This window comes from Phoca vitulina, unplaced genomic scaffold (genome assembly GCF_004348235.1).
Source record: "Phoca vitulina isolate PV1807 unplaced genomic scaffold, GSC_HSeal_1.0 scaffold21, whole genome shotgun sequence".
NCBI classification, from domain to species: domain Eukaryota; kingdom Metazoa; phylum Chordata; class Mammalia; order Carnivora; family Phocidae; genus Phoca; species Phoca vitulina.
In genome coordinates this window covers 7,494,994-7,519,631 of record NW_022589724.1, presented here as the reverse complement: position 1 = coordinate 7,519,631, position 24,638 = coordinate 7,494,994, and the positions used below count along the sequence as shown (strand labels likewise).

Sequence of the window (24,638 nt, the reverse complement as noted above, 5' to 3'; positions counted from 1 at the left end):
AAGCTTGTAAAATAATTTAAGAGGTAAATTACATCAAGTAATATTTTAAGTGTTTATTCATTTATCAATGGAATTTCCTGCAGGGTTTCTTTAAATCATTATCCCCCTCAATCTCCTCACGACTTTTCAGGAGCACTCTCTTACACTTTAGTGGAAAGGCCCTCTGTACTCACAGACATGGCCCCAACAGCAGAAAAGGGCACTCATTCTGAGAAGAGCAGTAAAATCCTGCATTCAGGCAAAGAGGTCCTCTGTGCCCTCGTCAGCAACATGTTAATAGGAAGCTAACATAAAAACGCTGTCAAAAGTGTTATTTTGATTTAATGCTAGATGAAGAGAGTAAGTAATGTTGTTCAACTGACAACTGTCATCAAAGCTTTGAGATATACTATCAGTTGGTAGTTTGGGGACAAATTTAAGTCCACATAACCTCATGAGCAAGAAATGCACATTTGGAGGAAGTCCCTTAGTCTCTGTGCACATGTGTTTCCCTGGACTATTCTGGGTCCATAGGGAAGTGTATAGAATGCAGTTTAAAGGAAGACCTAGAAGGAAAACATAGTGCTTCGGATAAATGCACTGGGCTATGAGTGCGAATGCTGTGTAAATGTTAATGACATTATGACCTTGTTATTTGGGGGGAAGGAGATTTTGGGGGAGCCTTATCCAGCTTTTTTTCTGATCACCAAACCAAAGAGGCTCAGTTCAACCTTCCATAAATCAATATCTTCTTTCTAGAGTAGCAGGAAATTTAAATTCTTCTATTGTGTATACACTGGAAACCCATAATTGCAAATCCATCAATTTCATACCTGTGGTTCAGAAGGTTTTAAAACCAATGTACTGTCAAGAACTTTAGGGAAATAAAATGTCCCAGAGACAATCAACTGACATTATTTGTATTCTGGGCTCAGCTATGGGATTCATCCTTGAATCCATCTTTGAATCCAATCATCGGGGGGGGGGGGGGGCACGTGGTTGTGAGTAGTTCTGCCAGATCTGCACTGTTTCATTGACTAGTGGGTACCACTCCTACCAGCATAAGATTGAACTAATGCTCCATAGCTAGGAAGACAAATTACAAATTCATTAATTCATTAAAGTCTGTTATTACATTCCTATTGTCTACTAGATCTTTTGTTTAAACTAAGCTCTCTGTTAAATGAGTTGTTAAATGGTAATGTTTGGATTTTCATAATTATATTTGAAGTTTACAGGTCTTAAACCAGGAGGAACTCAGGCTGAATTAAACGTTTTAATGCCTGACATGCGCAACTAAGGGGTTAGATAACCTATTTTAGCTATTTAGAAAACTATGAACTCTAATTCATAAATTATCAAGTCCTTTCCTCTCACAGAAATAATCCACCATTTGGCTTTAGAGATAACATAGATATAAATGGCTCAAGGCAGGTAACACTTCATATTTCCACAGGGATAAAGGATGCAGAGCTCTTCCACATATTATCTGCTGTGTTTCTGTAATCCTCACGTGTCAGGAGGGTCTTTTCCCTCAAGTTTTCACAAGTCTCCAGGTTGGTTTCCGTGAGGGCTCTCTTCACATTTATCAACGTCATTTTGTTCACCCTCGATCACATATACCTCATTCTTCAAAACAATCTGTAAAATATGTTCTGAGGCAAGTATTTTCTACTCATCTGTCTGAGATCAGTCATGGGGAAATTCATTCCTTGTAACTGAAAACATACTGAGTAAAACAGCGATTTCCAAACCTGTTTTTAACCTATGCATCCCCCCCCCCCCCAACAACATCTTATGCAGATCCTGGATCCGTAAAATAGAGGCAGACTGCTCTGCCTGGAGCTCCGCGGGTGGCAGACTCCAAAGCCATCTTCCTCATGGCCTCTGTCTGGCTCCCTGCAGCTGTCCCTGAGCCACCTCCTGTGAAGCTTAAATGCATGCCTCACAAATTATTCATCAAGTTGACACTGGAACATGCAAAAGGCTGTCGACAGCTAGTGGCTTCCGAGCAACTGCTGCCCTGGGTGAGGACCGCCAGAGCCCCGCTACGCAATGCTGTGGCTTGGCTCAAGTGAAGGAACCTGGTAGTCACCGAGTAGAGTCCTGTCCGGCAGGTGGGATCCTTGGGGGAAGAGTCCCAGAATGTTTCCCTGAGCAGCCACTCCAGTTTGCTGCAGGGTTTGCTCCCCCAAGACCTTGACCAAGAAGTTGATGTACCTCATTGCCAGGCGAAGCGTCTCATTTTTGCTCAGCTTTTTGTCTGGAGGGTGTGTGGGGATGAGCTTCCTCAGCTTGGCAAAGGCGCTGTTGACGTTCTGCTGCCTCCACCGCTCCCTGGTATTTGTGAAGATCTTCCTGGTCATGTTTGAGTTCCTGAGACAGGAAAGAGAAAGGGCCCTAAGGGCCAATACCTTGTAAGCGATGGTGGGTATCGCATGCCCTGCCAAGAATTTGAGATGTTAGATCTTTTTGACCCAGGTTTTAGGAAATTCCACTTCCTTATTTTTAGTTTTGGGGTTTGTTTGTTTGTTTGTTTTTTCTCTTTTCTTTCTTTTTTTTTTTCTTTTTGAGTCTTCCTTTTGATAAAAGAAGAAAATGTGGTAGAAGAAAGGACAGTGTAAGAACAGTACCCTTCAGCCTTTTTCTCCCTAGATGTTTCGAAGCCTCCTGTCGCAAGGTTGTTTTATCCCAGTATCCCCACTATTTCTTTTATCACCAAATCCTCCAAATTGTTCAGAATCAGGCACAGTATAGGATTTAGTACTTGCGCAGATAAAATATATATTTAACCAGTAGGGATTTAAATATGGATTCTCAAAAAAATAAAAGCTGTACTCCTAGCTTTCACTAATAAGATAATTTGGGGAATGAAGATGATAGCGTGAAGACCTCACCTGCAGGGTTGGGCCTCACTGTGCAAGACCTAAAATATCCAGCCTGGACCACATTTAGAGGAGGAGGAACAGAGTGATGAAGAGTCTTGAAACCCTGTTGTATGAACAACAGAAGTGGCGATATTTGGTGTGACAAGAAGAAAAGACAAGGGGCAGGTGGGAGTGGCGATTTGCCGTGGATGCTACAGAAGATATTCAGGCCTCCACAAGCCTGCACTTCGGTGACCTTTCCAACCCCGGGAGAGCTGACTATCACCATCTACTGCCAAATCTTCCTTTGCCATTTTTAACTCTTAGAGGCATGGGTCCCTTTTGCCAGGCAGCTTGCATTAACATGCGTTAGTGGGAATGCAGAAGATGCATCAGCAAACAAACCCCTCTGTGTTCTCAGCGTCTGGTGGATATTGAGCACCAGAGCTCTACTGTGGAAATAGGAACCCCTCATCCCTCTCAAAACTCTGTGTCATAAAGAAGCAGTACACTCACCAGATCCCTGCAGTTCTGGAGGCAGGTGCAGCAGGAGCTCAGCATAGGGGAAAAACCACCTTCTCCCTCAGAGGGTGTGTGTTCTGGTCACAGCACCAAACACCAACCAGCTGTGAGGCGCTGCCTAAGCCACTTCACCAACCTGAGCCTCTCCTCAGCTATACCATGGGCGTAATTATACCGTCCTTTCCTCAGAGTTTGTTGTACGGATTTAATGGAATACTGCATGTGAAAGCATTCTGTGAACTATAAACTAAGGAATGTAAGCGCAACCAGCGCCTTTGCTTTGTGCCAGGTATTGTTTCTCATGCATTAACTCATGCTAAATACATATGCAAGCAGTGCTGGTTCTCTGACGGCATTGTAGACACTGCTGGGATTGGCCGAGGGCCGCTGACATATTCCAGAAGTTATTTCTCTACACTGTGTGCTGGGATCTCTGCCCTTAGGTAGGAACCAAATGATGATCTCAGTTAATTAGAACAAGCCACTCTGTTACCCTCAAGCCCTGACTCTAGAGGGATCAGTCGCCAGTGGAAGCATCTGCATGGTGGGTAAGGACACGGGCTTCGGAGCCAGAACCCTGGTTTGGCTTTTGGTTCTGTTCCTTAGCTGTGTGACCCTGAGCAATCTACTTAAACTCTCTGTGTATCAAATGCCTCATAAGTAAAGGGGGACTCAGGGTACTACCTGTAAGGACACATAAAATGATCCACATAAAACACTTCAGCGAAGTGTTTGGCACACAGTAAGTGGTCAATAAATACTAAATAATTACAATTATTATCTCTACAAATAGAACAGGGAAAAGTAAAAGTTCGTTGCAACTTAGCATTTTTTTTTTTTTTCCTAATGAAGAAGCTACAGTGTAGTAGAAAAGGTCTGAGCTTGATTTATGTATTTGTTTGTTCTGCTCTATATGTCTACAGACATATGTGTGGATGCAGAGCAAAATACCTGGAAGGATTCAGTCCAAAGTGTTGACAGTGGGTCCTTGGGGGAGGACAGTGGGTTGGGGGAAGACAGAAAAAGGAGATGGGTGTGTTTTATTTGATATAGGTGGGTAATATTTTACATTTTTATAACTAGAAAGGATTCATATATTATTTGCTTCATAATAGACAAAAACTAAGAAAGTTTATGGGCTTTAATGTAGAAAGACCTGGCTGTGAATCTCAGCTCCCAATTTCTTAGTTATATGATTCTGAGAAAATCAGTTAACTTCTTTAAGCCTCGATTTATTCTCTGGAAAATGGAAATAAAGCCATCACCAGGGTTCTTGTGAGGATTAAATAATACATTCTGTAAAGTATATAAATACATAAATGTGCCTGCTACATAGGTGCTTAATAAATACAAGGATTCTCTTCCCTATACAGATGGGAAGGGTCATTACTCCAAAGAACAGCATTTTTCAATCAACTCTATGGCCCCAGGACATTTCCCCAACCCCGTTCTTGTTGCCTTTCCTGCTTCTGTCTGGGTTGAAGACAGGCGGCTGTGCTGAGAACCCAGTGGTAAGGGGAAGCCGTGGCCGCCCAAGCTCACTGGCTGGCTTCAGGCTCCCTCCACCAGCCACTTGGGTCTCTGTGGAGACACTCTTGGTAGGACCCATGATCCAATTACAATCATACGCACTCCGAGCTTACGTAACAACACTTACTGACCCTATGTGCCGGACACCGTGCTGCTGCTGGATCCTGAAGAAACCAGTGCCTTGTGAATGGAAAGAGAAGCCCAGGGCTGGTAGGAGCAGAGAAGCAGCACCTACCTCAGGCATTCTGGGGGCCTTCCGGGCTTACCATGAATCCTTCCAAACTGAAGGGGGTGGACTAGGTGATCCCGAGGGCCCATTTCTGCTCTAAAACGCCACAGTGCCCTGCCTATTGCCTTTTTTTTTTTTTAAGATTTTATTTATTTATTTGACAGAGAGAGAGACACACACACACAGCGAGAGAGGGAACGCAAGCAGGGGGAGCGGGAGAGAGAGAAACAGGCTTCCCGCCTAGCAGGGAGCCAGATGCGGGGCTCGATCCCAGCACCCTGGGATCACCTGAGCCAAAGGCAGACGCTTAACAACTGAGCCACCCAGTGCCCCTGCCTATTGCCTTTGATCTCACTTAACTCATTTCTAAATAGCCTACTCTTTCATCTACAGTGAAAAATATGGGTGTCGTCAGAACTGTAACCAAGTAAAACTAACGTATGACAGTTTGTACCTAAATCAAGGGATTTTGGGGCGCCTGTGTGGCTCAGTCGGTTAAGCGACTGCCTTCGGCTCAGGTCATGATCTCGGGGTCCTGGGATCGAGCCCCGCATCGGGCTCTCTGCTCGGCGGGAAGCCTGCTTCTCCCTCTCCCACTCCCCCTGCTTGTGTTCCCTCTCTCGCTTTCTCTCTCTCTGTCAAATAAATAAATAAAATCCTTTAAAAAAAATAAAAAATAAAAAATAAATCAAGGGATTTTAAGATAGAAAGAAAACTATCCAGTTTTGCTTACACCGAGGCTGGCTGCTTTGCAGCCTGGACTGTGGGAGCAAAGTTACTTTCAAGCTTCTCTTGCCAAAAGAGGGTTTAGCTCACTCACTAAGTCAACTCTAGTCCCTTGTGGTGGTGGGGGCAGGGGGCGTCTTTTTCAAGCTGGAAGAAAAAGATTAAGCAGGATAAACTAACTGGTGTTCTCTTCTAAGAGGGCTCAATCCTATTGTGCTAGAAGCAGACAGAGGAAATAAGGAGAGGAAAAGATAGGCTTCAGAAATATAGCCTGCCATCCTAGAAGGAGATTAATAATGCCTTGTTGATTTATCCTCAAGGGTGTTACTCTCCTCCACAGGGGGAAATAGAAATCAGTTCTTTAACAAGCTGGGAAAATTCAAAGTAGTGGTCACTGGGAAATGACTAACGTACTCATTAAATCAAAGGAAAATTGCACTTAGTGCTTTTCCAGTTGTAAGGACTGATTACTGCTAAGCTTGATTTCAGAATAATTTAAGACCTTAAAAAATACACCAGATGCCACAGAATCAGAAAACGTCTGAGAGATGTCAAAACAGAGGTAAAACATGTTGTCCCAGGTCACATGGGGAGTTAGTGGCACAGCCTCTGTCCCACGCCTCTGTACTGATGCATCTTTGTCACCACCGACTCCTGCTGGGTCAGGGTACATAACATTTTTGCGGCATGGATTCTTTTGGCAGTCTGGGGAAGCCTAGGGGAGGACTCTATCCCAGAACAATGATTTGAAATACATAAAGTAAAAAGCCTTTGGTTCCCTTCTCAAAACAATTATTTTAAATGCATGAACTGAAATAGACACATAAAAATCACCAATTATAATTAGTAATTATTAAAATAATTTTAAAATGCAATACAGTAATAATATACTTTGTTTTTAACATATTAAATTATTTATTACCATACTTTCTACACAGTGATATGTAATCAAAAGATATACATCTGTAAGATGAAAGTATTTATGATTTTTGTTGATGACATCGTCACCCGTACTATTTTTTATTACCTACATTCATAAATAAAGGAAATGCTAAATTTAGATCAAAGGTTACTGGAAATAAAGATGTAATTTTTTCCCCATCCAAATGTATAGAACCCCTGATTTCTAATTACATGCCTCTGGTTGGGTGGGTGTCACGGACATGGGGTTAGGGATGCCTGGGCAGGAGGAACGCAATGGTAAATATAATAGGAATATAGGTGTGCACAAACTTCTCTCTATTATATTGTCACCACTGAAGGTAACAAGTTACCAGAGAGAAGAATGACAACTATGCCCCTGCAGAAATGGATGCCCCCAGTAGGGATTGCTTGCTTTTTTATGACCGTGGTTTCTGGACACAGAGCCTGCGGCAACAAGAAAGGGAGCGCACGGGCTCACTGCTAACATTCCTGCGGTGGCCTGTCCCAGGCATTCAGACTCATATGGCTCTTTGTACATAAGACTTTAAATTTCTCCTGTCCTTTGGTCATGTGTATTTGTCTCTTCTTTCATCTTTTTCTCGAAAATAAGTGAAAACAGACTCCGGAAAGAGAGAGATGAAAGGTGGCTTATAAAGTTGGGTTAGGGGAAGGCGCCTAACCTCCAGCACTGGGCATAGCTTTGCCTTTTGAAATCATTATAGAAGTAACACGTGCTCATCCAAGAAACAAACAAACAAACAAAGAAGCACTACACAAGTGCATAAAGTAAAAAAATATAAAGGCTCTCTACCTATTCAATCTTACTCTCCAGAGGCAGCCAGCTTGGTGTGTATAAATATAATACAGATCCTTTAGAGAGAATACATATGTCCTTTAAAAATCAAAACACATACTATTATGCAAATTACTTTTCTCATTAGACAACTCTGCACGTTGATGTTCTAAATAAATACACTTACCATGAGTCACAGTCTTTGGGTGGGCACCCCGCGCTCTGGGAGAGCTGCCTGTTCCACCCGCGCCTCACCTCCTGATGCACCTGAACACTCCGCCCACCCCGCCCAACCTGAAGCCCCGGCACACTTCACTTCCCATCTTTTCCCTTTTTAATTTTATAACCTTCGCTCCCGCTAGCCTGAATGCGGCGGCCAGGAAAGCATCTCGCGCTCAAGTTTCGCACCTGCCAGGTGCGGGGGAGTAGCTCACCCGGACGCAGAAGCTACCCAAACGGCCCTCCGAGGTGCTGCGGGGTGTCTCCAGCATCGCGTATCAAGGTGAAGCGGCCAGGCCAACACGCACAAGGGCATCGCTTTGCTCCCCCCGGAGTCCTGCCACCACCCGCCCCCACCCCCCACCCCTCGGAAAAACCCCAGGTCTTCTCACTGAGTCAACTTGGTAGCTGCTACCAAGTCGCCTCCACACCTCTGTCCTCCCGGGCGAGTGCGGCTCGGACTCCAGGGCTGCGCGGGAGACCGGCTGGCCTATGAGCCCGGCCCCGGCGGCACCCACGTCCCTCCAGGGTCGACGCACCTCCTCGCCAAGAGCCGGGAGACCGCGCCGTCGTTGTCGCCGTCGCTGGCCGTGTGCGCCCTCGCCTGGACGCCGCGCCTCCGCGGCTGCCTTTATAGGACACGGCCCTTTGTCTCCGCGACCCACGGGGCCCCTTCCCGCCCGTCCCTCCCCACTGCCTGCGGCCCCGCTTCCCAGGCCCACGACCCTGACCGACTAGATCAGGTTTTCTGGGGGTGGGATCCGAAATCTGCGTTTTTACTAAGCATTCCAGGAGATGAAGATGCCCAGCGAAGTATAACAGTCACTGCACTGGGCGGACACCCGGATTTATGCATCTCGGGGTCCACAGTGCCCAGCACACAGCTTGGTTATTTCAGTGGCCTTCTACTTGGTCTTTTTGCTTCTATGCTTGCTCTGTCTGTCTGCTATCCAGCATCACTCAGAAGGATCCTATGAAAATCCAGTTTGGATCCCTGTCACTTCTGGTTCAAAACCCTTAGGCGGCTCTCCATTTCACTCAGAGTTAACTTAAGTCTTCACAATGGCCCCTAAGATATACCCTTTACTGACCTGTCTGTTCCTTCTCTCCCTGTGGTTTAGTCAAATGTAGCCACTCTGACCGTTATTTCAGGAACACACCAAACACCCTCCTGCCTCAGGGCCTTTGCACTCTTGTCTCTGCCTGAAACACTCTGCCTCCAAGTTATCCACATAGTTTCCCACCCCCCTCCCCACCTCCTTTCATTCATTCCACCCTTATTACTGAGCACCTACTATGGCCCACCCTGTTCAGGTGTAGGGAGACAACTTCAAACAAAACAGACACAAATCCCTGCACTCAAGGAGCTGACATTCTTCAGGTCTTTGGTCAAATGTCACCTTCTCATGAAGATTCTGAGAACCACATCTAACATTGCACTTCACACACATAGGGACTCTTCATCCTCCTTCCCTGCTTTATTCTCTTTAGTGCTCATCCCCATTTAGTAATATTTTACTTATTTATTCTGCCTGTCTCCTCCCAACCCCAGTGAATAGGAATTCATCAACATTGGTTAATTAATGAATGGATAAGTAATGAATTTCTAGACATCACATTCTCTGAAGGACCCAGCAAAGGATTTGGTACGATGAACTCACAATGCATTACAGCTCAGCAGTTAAGAGTAAAGGACTCTGGAACTGCATTACCCAAGTTGAACTCTCTGGTCTACCCCATTTATGTGACCCTAGGCAAATTATGTAACTTCTCCCTGCCTCAGTCTCCTCATCTGGAAAATAGGGACAATGACAGGATTGTAAAGACAACTACCAGCTCCCTTCCCTGGGAGAGGATTATATAGCCTCACCCACTGCCATGGGAGGGACAGTGCCTCCCTATAGGTGGGGGGAGAGGACTTCCCCACCCAGGGCCAGGCTTGCCCATGTGACTTGCATCAGCCAATGGAATGTGAGCAGACCTGCCATCTGTGGTGATGGAGTGGGAGCTTTAAGAGTCATTCCTAGGGACGCCTGGGTAGCTCAGTCATTAAGCGTCTGCCTTCAGCTCAGGTCATGATCCCAGGGTCCTGGGATCGAACCCCACATTGGGCTCTCTGCTCGGCGGGAGGCCTGCTTCTCCCTCCCCCACTCCCCCTTCTTGTGTTCCCTCTCTTGCTGTGTCTCTGTCAAATAAATAAATAAAATCTTTAAAAAAAAAAAAAAAAGAGTGATTCCTAGTTGGGTAATCATGAGAAAGTTATGTTTGGGGTTGCTCTTTCAGGCTGAAAGCCACAGAGCAAACCTAAAACCAACCACAGCCCTCATGTAACATGAGTGAGGGGTAAATTTTTGCTGTTGTAAGCCACTGAGACTTTGGGGTTCTTTGTCCCCCTCCATAAAAAAAAAAAAATTCAGTTCTTATTATAAATAAAAAAAGCTGTTGCATGCATTGCTAGAGTTTCAGGAGGCAAGAAGGTGAAGAAAACGTTCCATCTGCCTTCAAGGAGTTCACAGCCTTTGGGAGGGAAAGGCATGACAAAAATGACTAAATACAAAAGAAAGTCCTGAGTGCCAGAGAGTGTGATCTTGGAACTGGGGAGGCACAAGATTCTAGCTGGAGGATCAGAGATGGCTTGTGGGAGGGATGGCATTTAAACCAGGCCCTGAGGCAGGGCTAGCCCCTGACATTTGTGGGATCCAGGACAAAGGTACAATTGGAGACTCCTGACCCATCCCCATTCTTTTCCCACTGCCCAGCTCTGTTCTGCTCTGTGAAGGGCCTTGAGTGAATGATGTGGACTCCCAGCCCACATGGACCTAAGGAAGAGCTCTGTGCAGGCTCTGAAAATGGGCTCAGGGCCACTGGAGCAGAAATTCAGGGGTCCTGGATACCCAGAGTGGGGTCTAAATCCAGGGGTCCTGAATACCAAGAATGTGATCTAGAATGTGGAAAATGGGCCCCAGATGGGTACGGGAGGAGGGCTAGTACAGGGCCATCTAAAGCACATCTGAAAAGGCAGGGGTCCCAGTTGCCTGGGTACCTGGGTGGAAGGGTGGGAAAGACTGCCGGAATCACCTGGGGAAGAGTGGAGGAGAAGATAGTCCATGTGAAGCCAACTGTGTGGATTGAAGATGGGAATGATATGTTTAGATTTACAGGTTACAAGGCTCATTCTGGTGGCAATGCAAAGGATGGATTGGAGGGTGAGTTGGAGAAAATTAATTGGTCAACTTTTGCACAAAGGGGGCCTTTAGAAACACAACTTGATATTTCCAGCAAACATCCCTGATTTGTCCTCTTTCTGCCCTTCTGTCTTCTCTGTGTGCTGTGGAAGGGGCACTGTGTCCTCCCAGTACCCAGGCTTTTCTACCAGGCCCTGTTATATCACAATTCTGATAGAGCGCAGGTTATATTTTAAACCAAGGACCTATACTACCCTTCATCTTAGCCAAAAACCTGTGAGAGAATATATGTGCTTAATAGCATATTCTGTGAGTGTAAAAAAGAATTGTGGCAACTGGACCACAAGATCAGAAATGTGTGATGCAAGATGAAACAAGAAGCTGTAAGGGGGATCTGTGCACAGCTGGACATGAGCTGCAGAGAAAGGGGGACCCCTGTGCTGGCACACGGGGACCAAGGTCGACATCTGTTTTCTTCTCAAAACTGTTTTACACGTTATTGTTGCCTTTATCATTTTTAAAATGGGAAAACATTTTGGGGCCCCATACCACTAGCAGTGATTCTTCAGATGATGGGCCCTCTCCCATCCTGGTCTCCCAGTGCCAGGAGTTAGGGGCTAGGTCCGGGTCCCCTAGGGGAAAGGGGTTGAAGGAGGAATTTACATAATCCGATTATTGGGGGATTAAGTTTGGGCAGCTAAACGCCTCTGTGTGCTCGAGCTAAAACCCTTACTATTCATGGCTCTCACTGCCCCCTGGAGAGACTGCACCTGCGGACTCCTGGCCAGGGAAGGGCAGGTCGCTAGGAGAGCCTGGTTTTACTGGCTTAATTGATCTGTCTGGATTAGCCGGTGAATACTGGACCTCTAGTCCTATGTGCAGGGGTTGTCAGCTTCAGGAGAGACCAAACCTGAGGTTTTCAGAAGGGAATTCTCTCAGTCCAGGTGGTTGTGGGCCAAGGTCATTTTGGCTGGAGGTCAAGCATCAGCCTTATTTACCCAATCTTAAAAACTCCTTCCTCCCCTCTCATTCTTAACTCCTTTCTCAATCCCCAATTCTGCATTTCCAGGCCCCAATCCATCCATCCATCTCTCCATTCGTCCATCCATCTGTCCATCCATCCAACTGTCCATCCATCCCTTCTTCCATCCACCTATTGTGTATGCAGCCATCAATTTATTCGTCACATGAGTTAGCTAGTTCTTGATAGTTAATAGAATTCACTAGTAAATCCTTTTAGGTAGGTTTTGTTCCTTCAAGTGTTCTATCTCTTAAGTTAATTTTGGTACTTTGACATATAAACTTTGACATTTTCAGAATCATTAATAAAGTGTTTTATACAGCTATTTGATGATTTTTTAAAAAAATATATCTGGGGGCACCTCGGTGGCTCAGTTGGTTAAGCGTCTGCCTTTGGCTTAGGTCATGGTGCCAGGCTCCTAGGATCGAGTCCCGCATCGGGCTCCCTGCTCAGTGGGGAGCCTGCTTCTCCCTCTGCCTCTACCCCACCCTCCCGCTCATGCTCTCCCTCTCAAATAAATAAAATCTTTAAAAAAAAAAAATGAAGGCTGGGCGCCTGGGTGGCTCAGTTGGTTAAGCGACTGCCTTCGGCTCAGGTCATGATCCTGGAGTCCCTGGATCGAGTCCCGCATCGGGCTCCCTGCTCGGCGGGGAGTCTGCTTCTCCCTCTGACCCTCCCCCCTCTCATGTGCTCTCTCTGTCTCATTCTCTCTCTCTCAAATAAATAAATAAAATCTTTAAAATATAACCAAAAAAAAAAAAAAAAAAATGAAGGGACACCTGCGTGGCTCAGATGATTAAGCGTCTGCCTTCGGCTCAGGTCATGATCTCAGGGTCCTGGGATCGAGTCCCGCATCGGGCTCCCTGCTCCTTGGGAGCCTGCTTCTCCCTCTGCCTCTCTCTCTCTCTCTGTCTCTCATGAATAAATAAATAAAATCTTAGAAAAAAAATGAAAATAAAAAAATGTATCTGTATTTGTGTTGCCTTTCACAGTCCTCACGTTATGTATTCTCTCCTTGATTAGCTTTGCAGAAGTTTATACATTTTATTGTTCTTTTTGAAAACTACCTCTGTGTTCCAACATTTTTATGATTTTCTAATGTATTAATGTCTATGCTATCTTTATTAAATCTGCTCTTTGTCATTTGCTTATGTTTATTTTATTCTCTCTCCACCTCCCACTCTTAGATTGAATGTTTATTTTATTAATTTTCAGGCTATGAACTTTTTCCTGATATACCTTCGGTGTCATTCTGTGTTTCCATTTATACTACCGTTGTCATTAGTTTCTAACATCTGTTGTTTATTTTAATTTTTCTTTTTGAAAGTATTTTTAAATTTTCTTTTTTTTTTTTTTTTTAAGATTTTTTTATTTTTTTTTCAGAGAGAGAGAGAGAGCAAGACAGGGAACACAAGCAGGGGGAGCGGGAGAGGGAGAAGCAGGCTCCCCGCAGAGCGGGGAGCCCGATGCGGGGCTCGATCCCAGGACCCTGGGATCATGACCTGAGCCAAAGGCAGATGCTTAACGACGGAGCCACCCAGACGCCCCTAAAATTTCTTTATTGTATTTTTTTGGTAACAATTTGCCATTAATTTCCAATTTCATTGTGGTATAGTCAAAGATATGCTCTGTATATTTTTTGCTCTGGGATATTTATTGAGAGCTTCTCTTTGGTAAAACATACAATTAACTGTTATAAATGATCCATAAGCAATAGAGAAGGAGGTAAATATCCTGTCTGAAAAATAAAATGTTTTTATATACATCCATTAAATTGATCCTTCACATCCTTTTTGGGAGTTTTGGTCTGTTTTAATCCCTTTGACAGAGTTGTATGAAAATTTCCCTCTATTGCGCCATGTCTGTTCCTTCCTTTCAGTTTTTCCAGGACTGCTTGCTTTAGATCTTTATATTTTAGGATACAATGCGTTTGACACATGAAGACTCAGGAAGTTTTATTGATTTAGGGAATAAACCCCATATCAATATAAAAATGGCCCACTTTGCCTTGCTTCTTATCATGAATTTTATATTATGACAACCTACTCTGCATTTTCCAAATAAAACCATGCTCGTTCTTTTACAGTTAATTTGTAGGTGTGTGGGTGTGACTCTTGGTCCTAGGTTTTATCTTTCTGTGAAACTTTATTTGGTAAACTAAAATTCCTTTGACTCTGGTGTTTTAAAGGAGCCCCATCACCATGATGATGGTGAATTCTTCAAAGCAAATCTCTTTGTGGTTTACTTGCTCATTGGCTTGCCCACTATACACTGTAAATGTCAAGAGGGCAAGGACTTAGCTTCGTTAATCACTAAACCCCACGAACTGTGTTCACTGCACATAAAAGCTGCTTGATAAGACATTTGTTGAATGAATGCAAGACGGCGCTGACTCATTTCTCCAAACAGCTGCCCCCAGCCTGCCCCGCTTTCTGTCCCAAGACACATAACTTGTTTCTATGAAACGAATGCTTCCAAGGCCATGGGAGGGGTTTGGATGATTGTTTGTTTGTTTTAAGGAGAAGAGAGGAGCATTCTGGCTGCTGGACACAGGGGGTTGAGAAAAGATGTGAGGAGACTAGCTAGCAGGCCGTGACAGGAGAGCAGGAGAGCGGATGCTGCTTGACCTAGGGGGTGATATCAAGCACCAACTGGGGGCCAGGTGCCAAATTCTCTATCCCATTATTTTGCACTGGGTACTGGGTGTCATGCAAGGTATTACATCCAATTTTTCCATTTAATATGAGAAATTATATATTTTGATTAAAAGTGACATAACCAGTTATCATCCTTGACAAAACAAAACATGGCGCCCAAGCAAGTGAAATACTAAAAAGTAAGCCCAAAGAAGCAAGACTTCACACGCAGCTGACTCTGTTTTACCAGTGGTCCTTATACAAACATCTTTCCAGAGCCAGCAGAGGCTGTAAATTCTCATGGACATTAATGTCATTCCATTCATAGGACCCACAGAGCCACTTAGTGATTAGCTCACCTCCTCCAAAGCTCTTCCTGCCTCCCCTTCTCTAACCTCTTGCAAATAAAAAAGTAATAAAGCAAGCAGCTGCAGAGGAGAGCAGGTGATGTAGGAAACCAGGGCATCTGGAAGGAGAAGTAAGCTGACATGGTCCACATCTCTATGGGAGCGCTGGGAAGGGTGCTTGGATGAGTGAGAGCTTTGGTCTTCTCTCATAAGGAAAGAGAGATTTGGCTGCTTTATCATCATTTTTGGACTTTCCTGAGGTCATTCCCTAGTCATGACAGAAAAGGAGGGATGCTAGAATCTGCAGGCCAGAGTCTCTGATGTACACTGGTCTTGTGGCCCTGGACATACTCACAGATAGGAACAATCAAGGAAAAAGTGGTGTTGATTTAGAAGGAAACAAACCTGCTGTCCATTGGGTTTTCCCCTACAGCATACAGTGACTTTAGTTGACAAAGGAAGAGAAACGATATCACTCTGTAAACAAAGTTATCCTTACTTGGAAGATTGCCATAGCCTGCCATCAGACATCCTGCATTTCAGAAGCAGCCAACATTGAATCTCAGGGATGATCCTCCACTGGATCCAAATGTAAGGCCCTGTTTGAATGAAGAAGAGGGGAAGGGTGAGTGATCCATCTACAATCAGATTTCAAAGATTTGCAAAGACTTCCTGCACTGTTGTAACACTGTCTTCTTGATGCCTTTTCTTGTTTCCTCTGTTTTCTCTGTGTGCTGTCTAATCCTGCGCCTTGTCTGGGATAAGTACAGTGATAAGGTTACCGGTTCTGATGGCAAGTAGAGGAATTTATTAATTGCTTTACAGGCCCATGCTGCTTTGTTGCCTTCCCACTTAAACTGGCTACTTATTTAAGAAACAAAAAGCTGGTAGAATTGCCAAACAAACAAACAAACATATTTTACCCTTCTGAGGCTGTTTTCTATAACATGGGAATAACAAATACTCATTGATGTGCTATGAATTAAGTGGGATAAAGTACTAAGCAATACCAAGTGAGTAACAGCTAAGAGGCCTTTTCTGTGGCTGCAGAGGCAGACTGATTGGTGTCTGAATCCTTGCTCCCACACTAGTCTCCCAGTTTCAATTTTCTCAGCTGTGAATTGGAAACCTCGGCTTCATGGCTTACTGTGAAGATTCACTGAACGATTTGGAGTAAATGCTTAAAAACGGTGAGAACAGGCATCTAATAAAAGTCATAGTTGCTCAATAAACAATTGTGTTTTCATTTTTATTGCCAGAAAAAACTCTATCCAAAAACTAAATGGAGAGTCTGAACACATGCCTCTAATATCCTCCAGAGGGCACTTTCATTTTTTTTCTTTCATTTGCCCAACCCAGCCATCCCGGCTCCCACTTATTTATTTCCTTCTAGTATTTGAAGCAAACAGAGCCCAGAGCTGGATGAGGGAGATAACAAAGAGGGGAAAGAAAAGCTTCTCTTGAGCATCAGGTTCTCTCTTACAGTTAATTGCCACTCTCCAGCTCCCCAGACCCAGGACCCCTTGGTAACACCCAGACACACACATGCACACAAATATCTCCCTCAGGACACCTGGTGTTGAGGCCTGTCCAGAGCAAATGTTGACCATTGCAACAGAAAGCGGGGCACATAACTGCCTCAAATGAGTGGGCTTTTCTTCCCATAGTTACAACTAGAGAGATGCACAGCCCTGGGTGTGCCCAGCTGCTGACTCTCTCAAGACCAGGCTGGGTTGCCCTTCACTCCAAAGGCCTGGAGCGGAAAGTGCTACTTCTGGCCAATAACCCCAAGGGCAGTGGGAAAGCAAGGAGGTTGGGGGTGAGCAGAACCAGGTACTGGAGAAAAGAAAGAGGTGGGGTGTGACTCCCCTTCTCCTCTTTATATTCTTTGGTCTTTGTCTACGAGACATGACTCATCAAATGGGTCCCCTAGATGGGGATTTGGATGCTCTGTGGGCAACAGATAAGAGTGCAGCCTTCTTACGGAAAGTAAATTCATTGAATACTCTCCATAAAGTCAATAATGTCAGGCTTATCAGCTGTGCTCACTCCCCACTCAGCCCCCTGGGGACCAGGGGCTGTAGAGTGGAGGCACAGGATGAGGCTGGGAAGGGGCCTCTGCCCCCCTGGGCTATATTTTTGGCAGGTGGGGGAAATCTGCCAGGCCTGAGCTTCCCAGAGCCCTCAGCTCTCCAGACTGACAAATTCCAAACCAAACAACACATCCGCTGAGGGGATGAGGCAGGCACCCCCTTAGTCCTCAAATTGAGCAGATGTTTTCAGGATGCTCCACTGGGGGCTTCTTAGGACAATTAGACGATGTTATTTTTTTTTAATTTTATTTTATTATGTTATGTTAATCACCACACGTCATTAGTTTTTGATGTAGTGTTCCTTGATTCATTGTTTGCATATAACACCCAGTGCTCCATTCAGTAGGTGCCCTCCTTACCAGGCTAACCCATTCCCCCACCCCCCTCCCCTCTAGAACCCTGTTTGTTTCTCAGAGTCCATCGTCTCTCATGGTTCTTCTCCCCCTGCGATTTCCCCCCAGGATGTTATTTTAAATGTAACCAATAAAAAACCTACAGAGGAAACCTTGATTTCTTGCCACAGTTCTCATGTTTGCTTTTCATAATACAGATACTTTTGCGCTACCCAAGAACACATCCATCTTTTCTAGCTGGTGGAGATCTGGTTTCTTTGCAAGTTGCCTGAAATAAGTCAATTACCAGCTCGAGTTTCAGACTATTCTGAACGCACATTGTAGCTGAATTAGACTGTTTTTTTAACAGAATACAACTGTGCTTGGCTCCTCTCCTCCTACACTCGACACCCTAGGATCCAAGCAGGCAGTGAGGCTGGCCCAGACCTCATTAGTGAGTAGTCCCGGCTTCAGCTCTCTGACCTAGGCAGCAGAATCTGGCTGGGTGGAAATGGAGAAGAGGGAAAACAAAATGGACTTGGCCTGGCCTGGTTTTGAAGCCTAGAATGCCCCAGAAAGCCAATGGGGACCCAAGCTGTCCTGTGGGGATAGGAGGTAGGGTGGGGAGAGTAAAGTCAGTTGTTAGCATCAGCTGCCCTCCTCATACAACTAGAATAGCTCCTCTTTCTACTTTGGAGACCAGAGTCTCCAGAGGTAAACAGACAATAGGGAAATGAGGACCAAGTTAAGACCTGGAATTTAACATCTCTACTGGGCCCATCTCCTTTCCTGACTTCTGCTTTCCCCAGTTCCCATAGCTAAGCCTTGTCCCCACATGGAGAGTATGTCCTGTCCTGGTTTCCAGCTGCAACAGGTATAGAAACGGCTCCAGCCTCTTCCCCACATCTCTCACATTGCCTGCATTGTTCTGTCCCAGGTCTAACACTGACCACTGTGTCCTTACTCCTCCATCCCTTTCTAGAAATTGCTTTTATCTTCTCCAGAACCCGGACCTCATTACCAACTGTCCTGCCCCAATTTATCTGACTAAACTTTTGCCTTGGCTCTCTAATCCCGTGAGCTCTCTGGATCACACCGTACCTCAGTCCCATCATACTTCTTCTCTGTGGCCTGTAGCACTGCTCTTGAGCCCCACTTCCCAGAACAGTACCAAGTGCCCCTGAGCCTTTCGCTCTTCCTATTCTTGGATGCCCTGTGTCAGTGTCTGGCACTAGCTGGGAATTCCTAGGAGTGACCTTACCTGAGCCACTTGGCATCTTATGCCCACCTGGGTAAGCCTCTGTCCTCTGTCCCTGCACTGTAGGGATCCCAGGGTTCTGGGATCAGTCTCAGTAAACCTAAATTCTCCCAAATCCCCACTCTGGCCTTGGGGGTGCTTCATGAATATTTGCTGAGTCAACAAATGAACCTCAGCTCTCAACACAGTATCTGTGAGTAGTACTCTAGCCAGGAGTGTTCATTAAAGACATCATGTTCTTATTCAAATAACCTTTCTACACTTTTCTCTTACCCAACCTTCACAGCAGAATATTCAGTCCCCCGCCCCCAATGCTCCTTGCCCACTTTTCTAGTTGTGCGTGTGTGTATTTTTTTTTTTTTTACTGTTTATCCATATATAGCCAGGTGGTCTTATGTACGGTCCTATAAAGGCCACTCCATGATTTCACTGGCTTCTTTTCTTCAGAAATGCTTTCTTCCCTTTCTTCACTCATATTTACTGTTCATTAATAATGTCTTAAGATCCAGTTGCACCTCACTGTCCCTCCCATGCTCTCCTTCCTGGAGTTTTTTGTAGCCTTGGGTGCTCAGGCTGCCCTCTACAAAGTCTGGGACTTTTGGTCTCCTTTTCTAAGCTTGGTCTGTCAAGTGTTGTTTTAATCCCATGTCCCGTCTCCCCAAAAGACAGATGCACCTGTGCACTTGACGCCAGGGTCATTTCTTATCACCAGACCTCAGGACAGGGCCCTATACCCAGGAGAACTCAAATATCTAATCTTACAGAAAAATTATTACTTGGGTTTATCAGGAAAATTTAAGTTCATAGAATTTATTCCAAAAGCAGAAATAAAAGCAAGTAAATATTGACAATAGCTATCATTTATTAAACATCTACTATGTACTAAACAGTGTCCCAGATGCTGTAGATTTCCTGTATTTCTTATAATAACCCTCATAGGTAGAAATTAATTTTAGCCCCATTAGATGAAAAAAATTGGAACTCAGAACTTAAATAACTAGCCCAAGATCACAAAACTAGGAAGTGTCACCCCTGGAGCTGAGTCCAAATTTGTACAACTCCAAAGCCCTTGCTGGTCCCATCAAACTCTCTAGATGTACATTATCCAATATGCTAGCTACTAGCTACATGATGCTATTTAATTAATTAAAATTAAACATTCAGTTCCTTGGTTACATTTGCCACATTTCAAGTGCTCAATAGTCACATGTGGCTAGTGGCTACTGTATTGGATTGTGCAGACAGAGATCAATTCCAGCATCATAGGATGGATGCTCTAGTGGGCAGCACTGCTATAGATAGTCTCTGGTCTTCCACTAGAATATGGGGAAAAGATGGCTCCTAGTAAATTGTAACAGGCATGATATGAGGAGAGGACAGCTTCCTAAAAGCAAAGGCTTTTCCTTTGTCTGTAAAGTCAGACAAATGGAATCTGGTCGGATTAGAGGGTTGCACAGTTTAGGTTCCAAAACAAACTCTTACACACTGCAACTATCATTCTTCTAAGTGACCTGAAAGACATTTGGTGGTGATAAACATTCAGAAAATTAGTCATCCAACTACCCTTCCTGCCATATTCACTAGAAAATATTCTCCAAATTACTGAAACTAGAGAAAAAGATGGAATTTAAAAGTTTTAGGTGAGAAAAAAAACTGGTGATAAATATGAAATTAATTAAACTTACAAAAACCTAAGGATAATGACACCAGCTGCTAAAGGGCTTTTGCTGGTAAATTAAATTGGGGGAAAAGTTAACTAAAAAGGACACAAAAGAATAAGAAAATAAATGTTAAAGAGGATTATTAAATTTACAGAGCAAATCAATGAAGAATTGGAGGAAAGAAAGGAGAAAAAACAAAAACCTAAAAATCTGTCTTCTAAAAATGGTGGCAAGATCATTCCTTTAAATTTTTTATAAAGAGTGTTACATGAATTTTTGTAAAATGTTGAAGGGCACTCTCTAATAAAATCATAGTACAAACCATGGTGCACAGTACACATGCAAAAAGAAAGCCATAAAAGAGACAACTACAGTATTTGATGTTATCATTATTTAAAATTTTAGCCATTCTAATAGGTGTGCAGTAATATCTCGTGGTTGTAATTTGCATTTCTCCGATGATTAATGATGTTGAACATCTTTTTTAAAAAGTTGTATTAATAATCAATATTATAGATCTCTCCCTTTACTTCGCTATTATCAATGATAACTTTTACTCCCTCCAGAAAATGCTGTTACATTTAGCACCTTTGCTCAGCAGTTTATAGGTAGCTTTGCAGGGGGAGAAGAGTCCTAGGGAAACATTCTTTATGGGAAGAACAGTAAAGGTAAAAAGGTTAGAAATAAAAGTAGTAGTGACTTTTAGTAAAGATGGACGTTTTCACATTTTCTGGAAAATGATACATTTTGGAAGAGGAATATGCTGAAATTTAGCAGATTTTGTATGTTTGCATCCAAAGGAAAGAATAAGAGCTCCAAACACAAAGTGTGATGAAGTGGAGCTGAGGGAGAGGATGAACTACCTGGAAGCTCTTTGACCACAGTCACTTCTCGTACCAGCGACAACACAGAAAATGCTTTCTAATTATCAGCTGAGCAAGGACTGATTTATTAGTATTTGCTTCAGTAAAACTTCAGGAGGTGTTCATGGAAGAAATTATGACAAGGAAAAATGGCAACATTTCCCCTAGTTTTATAGAGATATAATTGACCTACAACATTGTACAAGTTTAAAGTGTACAACATAATTATTTGATGTACGTATGTATTGTGAAATGATCACTACAAGTTTAGTTAACATCCATCACCTCACATAGCTAAAAATTTTTGTTTTCTTGTGATGAAACGGTCTTAGCAACTTTCAAATATACAATAGAGTACTGTCAACTATACTCATCATGCTGTACATTATATCCCCAAAATTTGTCTCATAACCAGAAGTTTATACCTTTTGACCACCCTCACCCAATTCCCCCAGTCCCTACCCCCTCCTCTGGCAACCACCAATCTGTTCTGAGTTTGGTTTTTCTAGATTCCACACATAAAATGAGATCATAGTTATTTATCTTTCTCTAATATTTCCCTTAATATAATGCCTTCAAGGTCTAACTTACATTGCCCCAAGTGGCAGAATTTCCCTCTTTTTTTGTGGCTAAGTAATATTCAATTCTCTGTGTATACCACATCTTCTTATCCATTCATACGTTGATGGACACTTAGGTTGTTTCCATATCTTGGCTATTGTAAATAAACCTGCAATGTACAGGGAGTACTGAAATCTCTTTGGGATAATGATTTCATTTCCTTCAGATAAATATCCAGAACTGGAATTGCTGGATCATATGGTAGCTCTATTTTTAATATTTTGAGGAACATTCACACTGTTTTCCTAGTGGCTGCACCAATTTACATTCACATCGGCAGTGAATAAGATTTCCCTTTTCTGCTCATTCTCATCAACACTTTTTAGCTCGTCTTTTTAATAACAGCCATTTTAACAGGTGTGAGGTTTCGATTTGCATTTCCCTGATGATTAGTGATGTTGAGCACCTTTTCATGTACCTGTTGGCCACATGAATTATCTCCTTTGGAAAAATGTCTATTCAGTTCCTTTGCCCACTTTTAATTGGATTATGTTTTTTTGCTATTGAGTTGTAGGAGTTCCTTATATATTTTGGATATTAACCCCTTTTCAGATATATTGTTTGCAAATATTTATTCCCAATCTATAGGTTGCCTTTCATTTTGTTGTTTCCCTTGTTGTGCAGAAGCTTTTTAGTTTGATGTAGTCCCACTTGTTTACGTTCACTTTTGTTGCCTTTGGTACTTCTGGTGTCATATCCAAAAAATCACTGATACGAGCAATATCAAGGAGCTTTTTCCCCATTTTCTTCTAGGAGTTTTATGGCTTCAAGTCTCACATTTATGTTTTAAAATCCATTTTGAGTTAATTTTGTGAGTGGTGGAAGACAGAAGTCTAGTTTTACTCTTTTCCATATGAATATCCAAATTTTTCCCAGCCCCATTTATTAGAGACTGTATTTCCTGTTGAGTATTCTTGGCTCCCTCATCAAATATTAGTTGACTGGATATGCATGGGTTTATTTTCCAGGCTCTCAACTCGGTTCCATTGGTCTCTGTTTTAATTAGTATAGCACTAGAATATGGTTTGACATCAGCAAATGTGATGCCTCCAGCTTTGTTCTTTTTTCTCAGGATTGCTTTGGCTATTTGGTTAACAGTCCTGAATGCTTTTTAGCATGCTTATCACCTGCGGATCTTTTCCAGTGAAATGTCTGTTTATGTCTTTTGCCTATTTTCTAATGGATTTTTCTAAGCTGTTGAGGGTCAAGTTCTTTATATATTCTAGATGCTACTCTTTTGTCAGCCATGTAGTTTACAAATGTTTCCTCCTAGTCTGTGGCTTGACTTTCCATCCTCTTCTTGTAGGCTTTTGCCGTTTTTAATTTTGGTGAAGTCCAGCTTATCAATCTTCCCTTTTTCGGATCGTACTTTTGGTTGGTATCAAGTCTTAAGAAAGAACTCTTTGCCGAGCTCTAGATCATGAAGATTTTCTATTTTTTTCCCCTAAATTTTCATAGTCTTACACTGAAGTACAGGATACTTTTGGGTTCATTTTTATATAAAGTATGAGGTGCAAGTTGAGGTTATTTTTGTTGTTGAAAAGGCTATCCTAGCCTCTACTGAATTGCTTTTGCTCTTTGATCAAAAATCCATTGAGCATATTTGTGTGTCAATTTCTGGGTTCTTTATTCTGCTCTAGTGATCTATGTGTCTATTTCTTTACCAATACCACACTGTCTTGATTACTGCATTAATCAAGGGCTGCCTAATAAAGTATCACAGATGGGGCACCTGGGTGGCTCAGTTAGTTAAGTGTCTGACTCTTGGCTTTGGCTCAGGTCATGATCTTAGGGTCATGAGATGGAGATCTGTGTCAGGCTCTGAGCTCAGCAGGGGTCTGCTTGAGATCCTCTTCCTCTCCCTCTGCCCCTCCCCTGCTTGCATGCGAGTGTACTCTCTCTCTCTCAAATAAATAAATCTTAAAAAAAAATAAAGTATCACAGACTGGGTGGCTTAAAACACATTTATTTTCTCACAGTTCTGTAGCCTAGAAGTCCAAGATCAAGGTGGTGGTACGGCTGGTTTCTTCTGAGGGCCTTTTTCCTTGACTTGTAGATGGCTACCTTCCTTTTCCCTAATCAGTCTTCCCTCTGTGCCTGTCTGTATTCTTAAATCTCTTCTTATAAGGACCCAGTCATATCTGATTAGGGCCCACTCATATGATTTCATTTTACCTTAATTTTAGAAATACTGTACTGGTGGCAAGATTTATTATTTTACCAGATTGCTTATGAACATTAGTGGCTGTAATATGTAGTACTGTAAACTTCAAGAATAAACTCAAAACATCTCAAGTGATTAAAAAAATTTTATTTGTCATCCCAAACTGATCATATATTACAAATTCTGATCAAAATAATAATATTAAAGGTATTTTCAGTAGTACCACAAACTACCTGTACCTGAAGATAAAACCAAATAGTCAACTGGTAAGCATACGCTGAAATTTACCCATGTTTAAAATATCATTTTGTTTAAAAAATTCACATACATGTTTTTCTGGTTATGAAGTAGAAGGGGCACACAAATAGCTATATATGATTTTCATTTAACAAACCCATGCTCTGAATGAGTCATCAAAAGACTATAAAATCTTGTAATTTTTTTTAATGGTGCATGAGACAGTACATTGTTTTATAAAACAAAATACAGTACTTCTAATTCTCCTCATAATCCTTTTCAACTCCACTGTGAGAGCTGCTCTGAAGTGTCTAGCAGCTTGGCTGGCTAACGGGTTCCTACATCATCTGTACATTGGGTTGGGTTGTGGGGGATGGCAAAAGGGGCATTCTAATCTACAAGTTCTGAGAATACAGAAGTACAGATTCCTC

The 24,638-nt window shown here is 43.1% G+C and overlaps 1 protein-coding gene across 7 annotated transcripts in view; it reads right to left on the bottom strand.

The window, feature by feature from the left end:
* Positions 1–2,006: 2,006 nt before the first annotated feature.
* Positions 2,007–24,638, bottom strand: part of FKTN (fukutin) — an 80,967-nt gene continuing 58,335 nt past the window's right edge. For 5 of the 7 annotated variants that reach the window (XM_032418367.1, XM_032418369.1, XM_032418370.1 and 2 more), the window contains 2 exons: positions 15,478–15,577; positions 2,007–2,379 (listed from right to left, as the gene is read on the bottom strand). In XM_032418367.1, the coding sequence (XP_032274258.1) occupies positions 2,028–2,379; positions 15,478–15,577 (452 nt within the window). In that variant the 3' untranslated portion in view covers positions 2,007–2,027. Of the gene's footprint in view, positions 2,380–15,477; positions 15,578–24,638 lie in introns of those variants that run through there. The other 2 variants (XM_032418371.1, XR_004301123.1) reach the window with 2 other exon arrangements.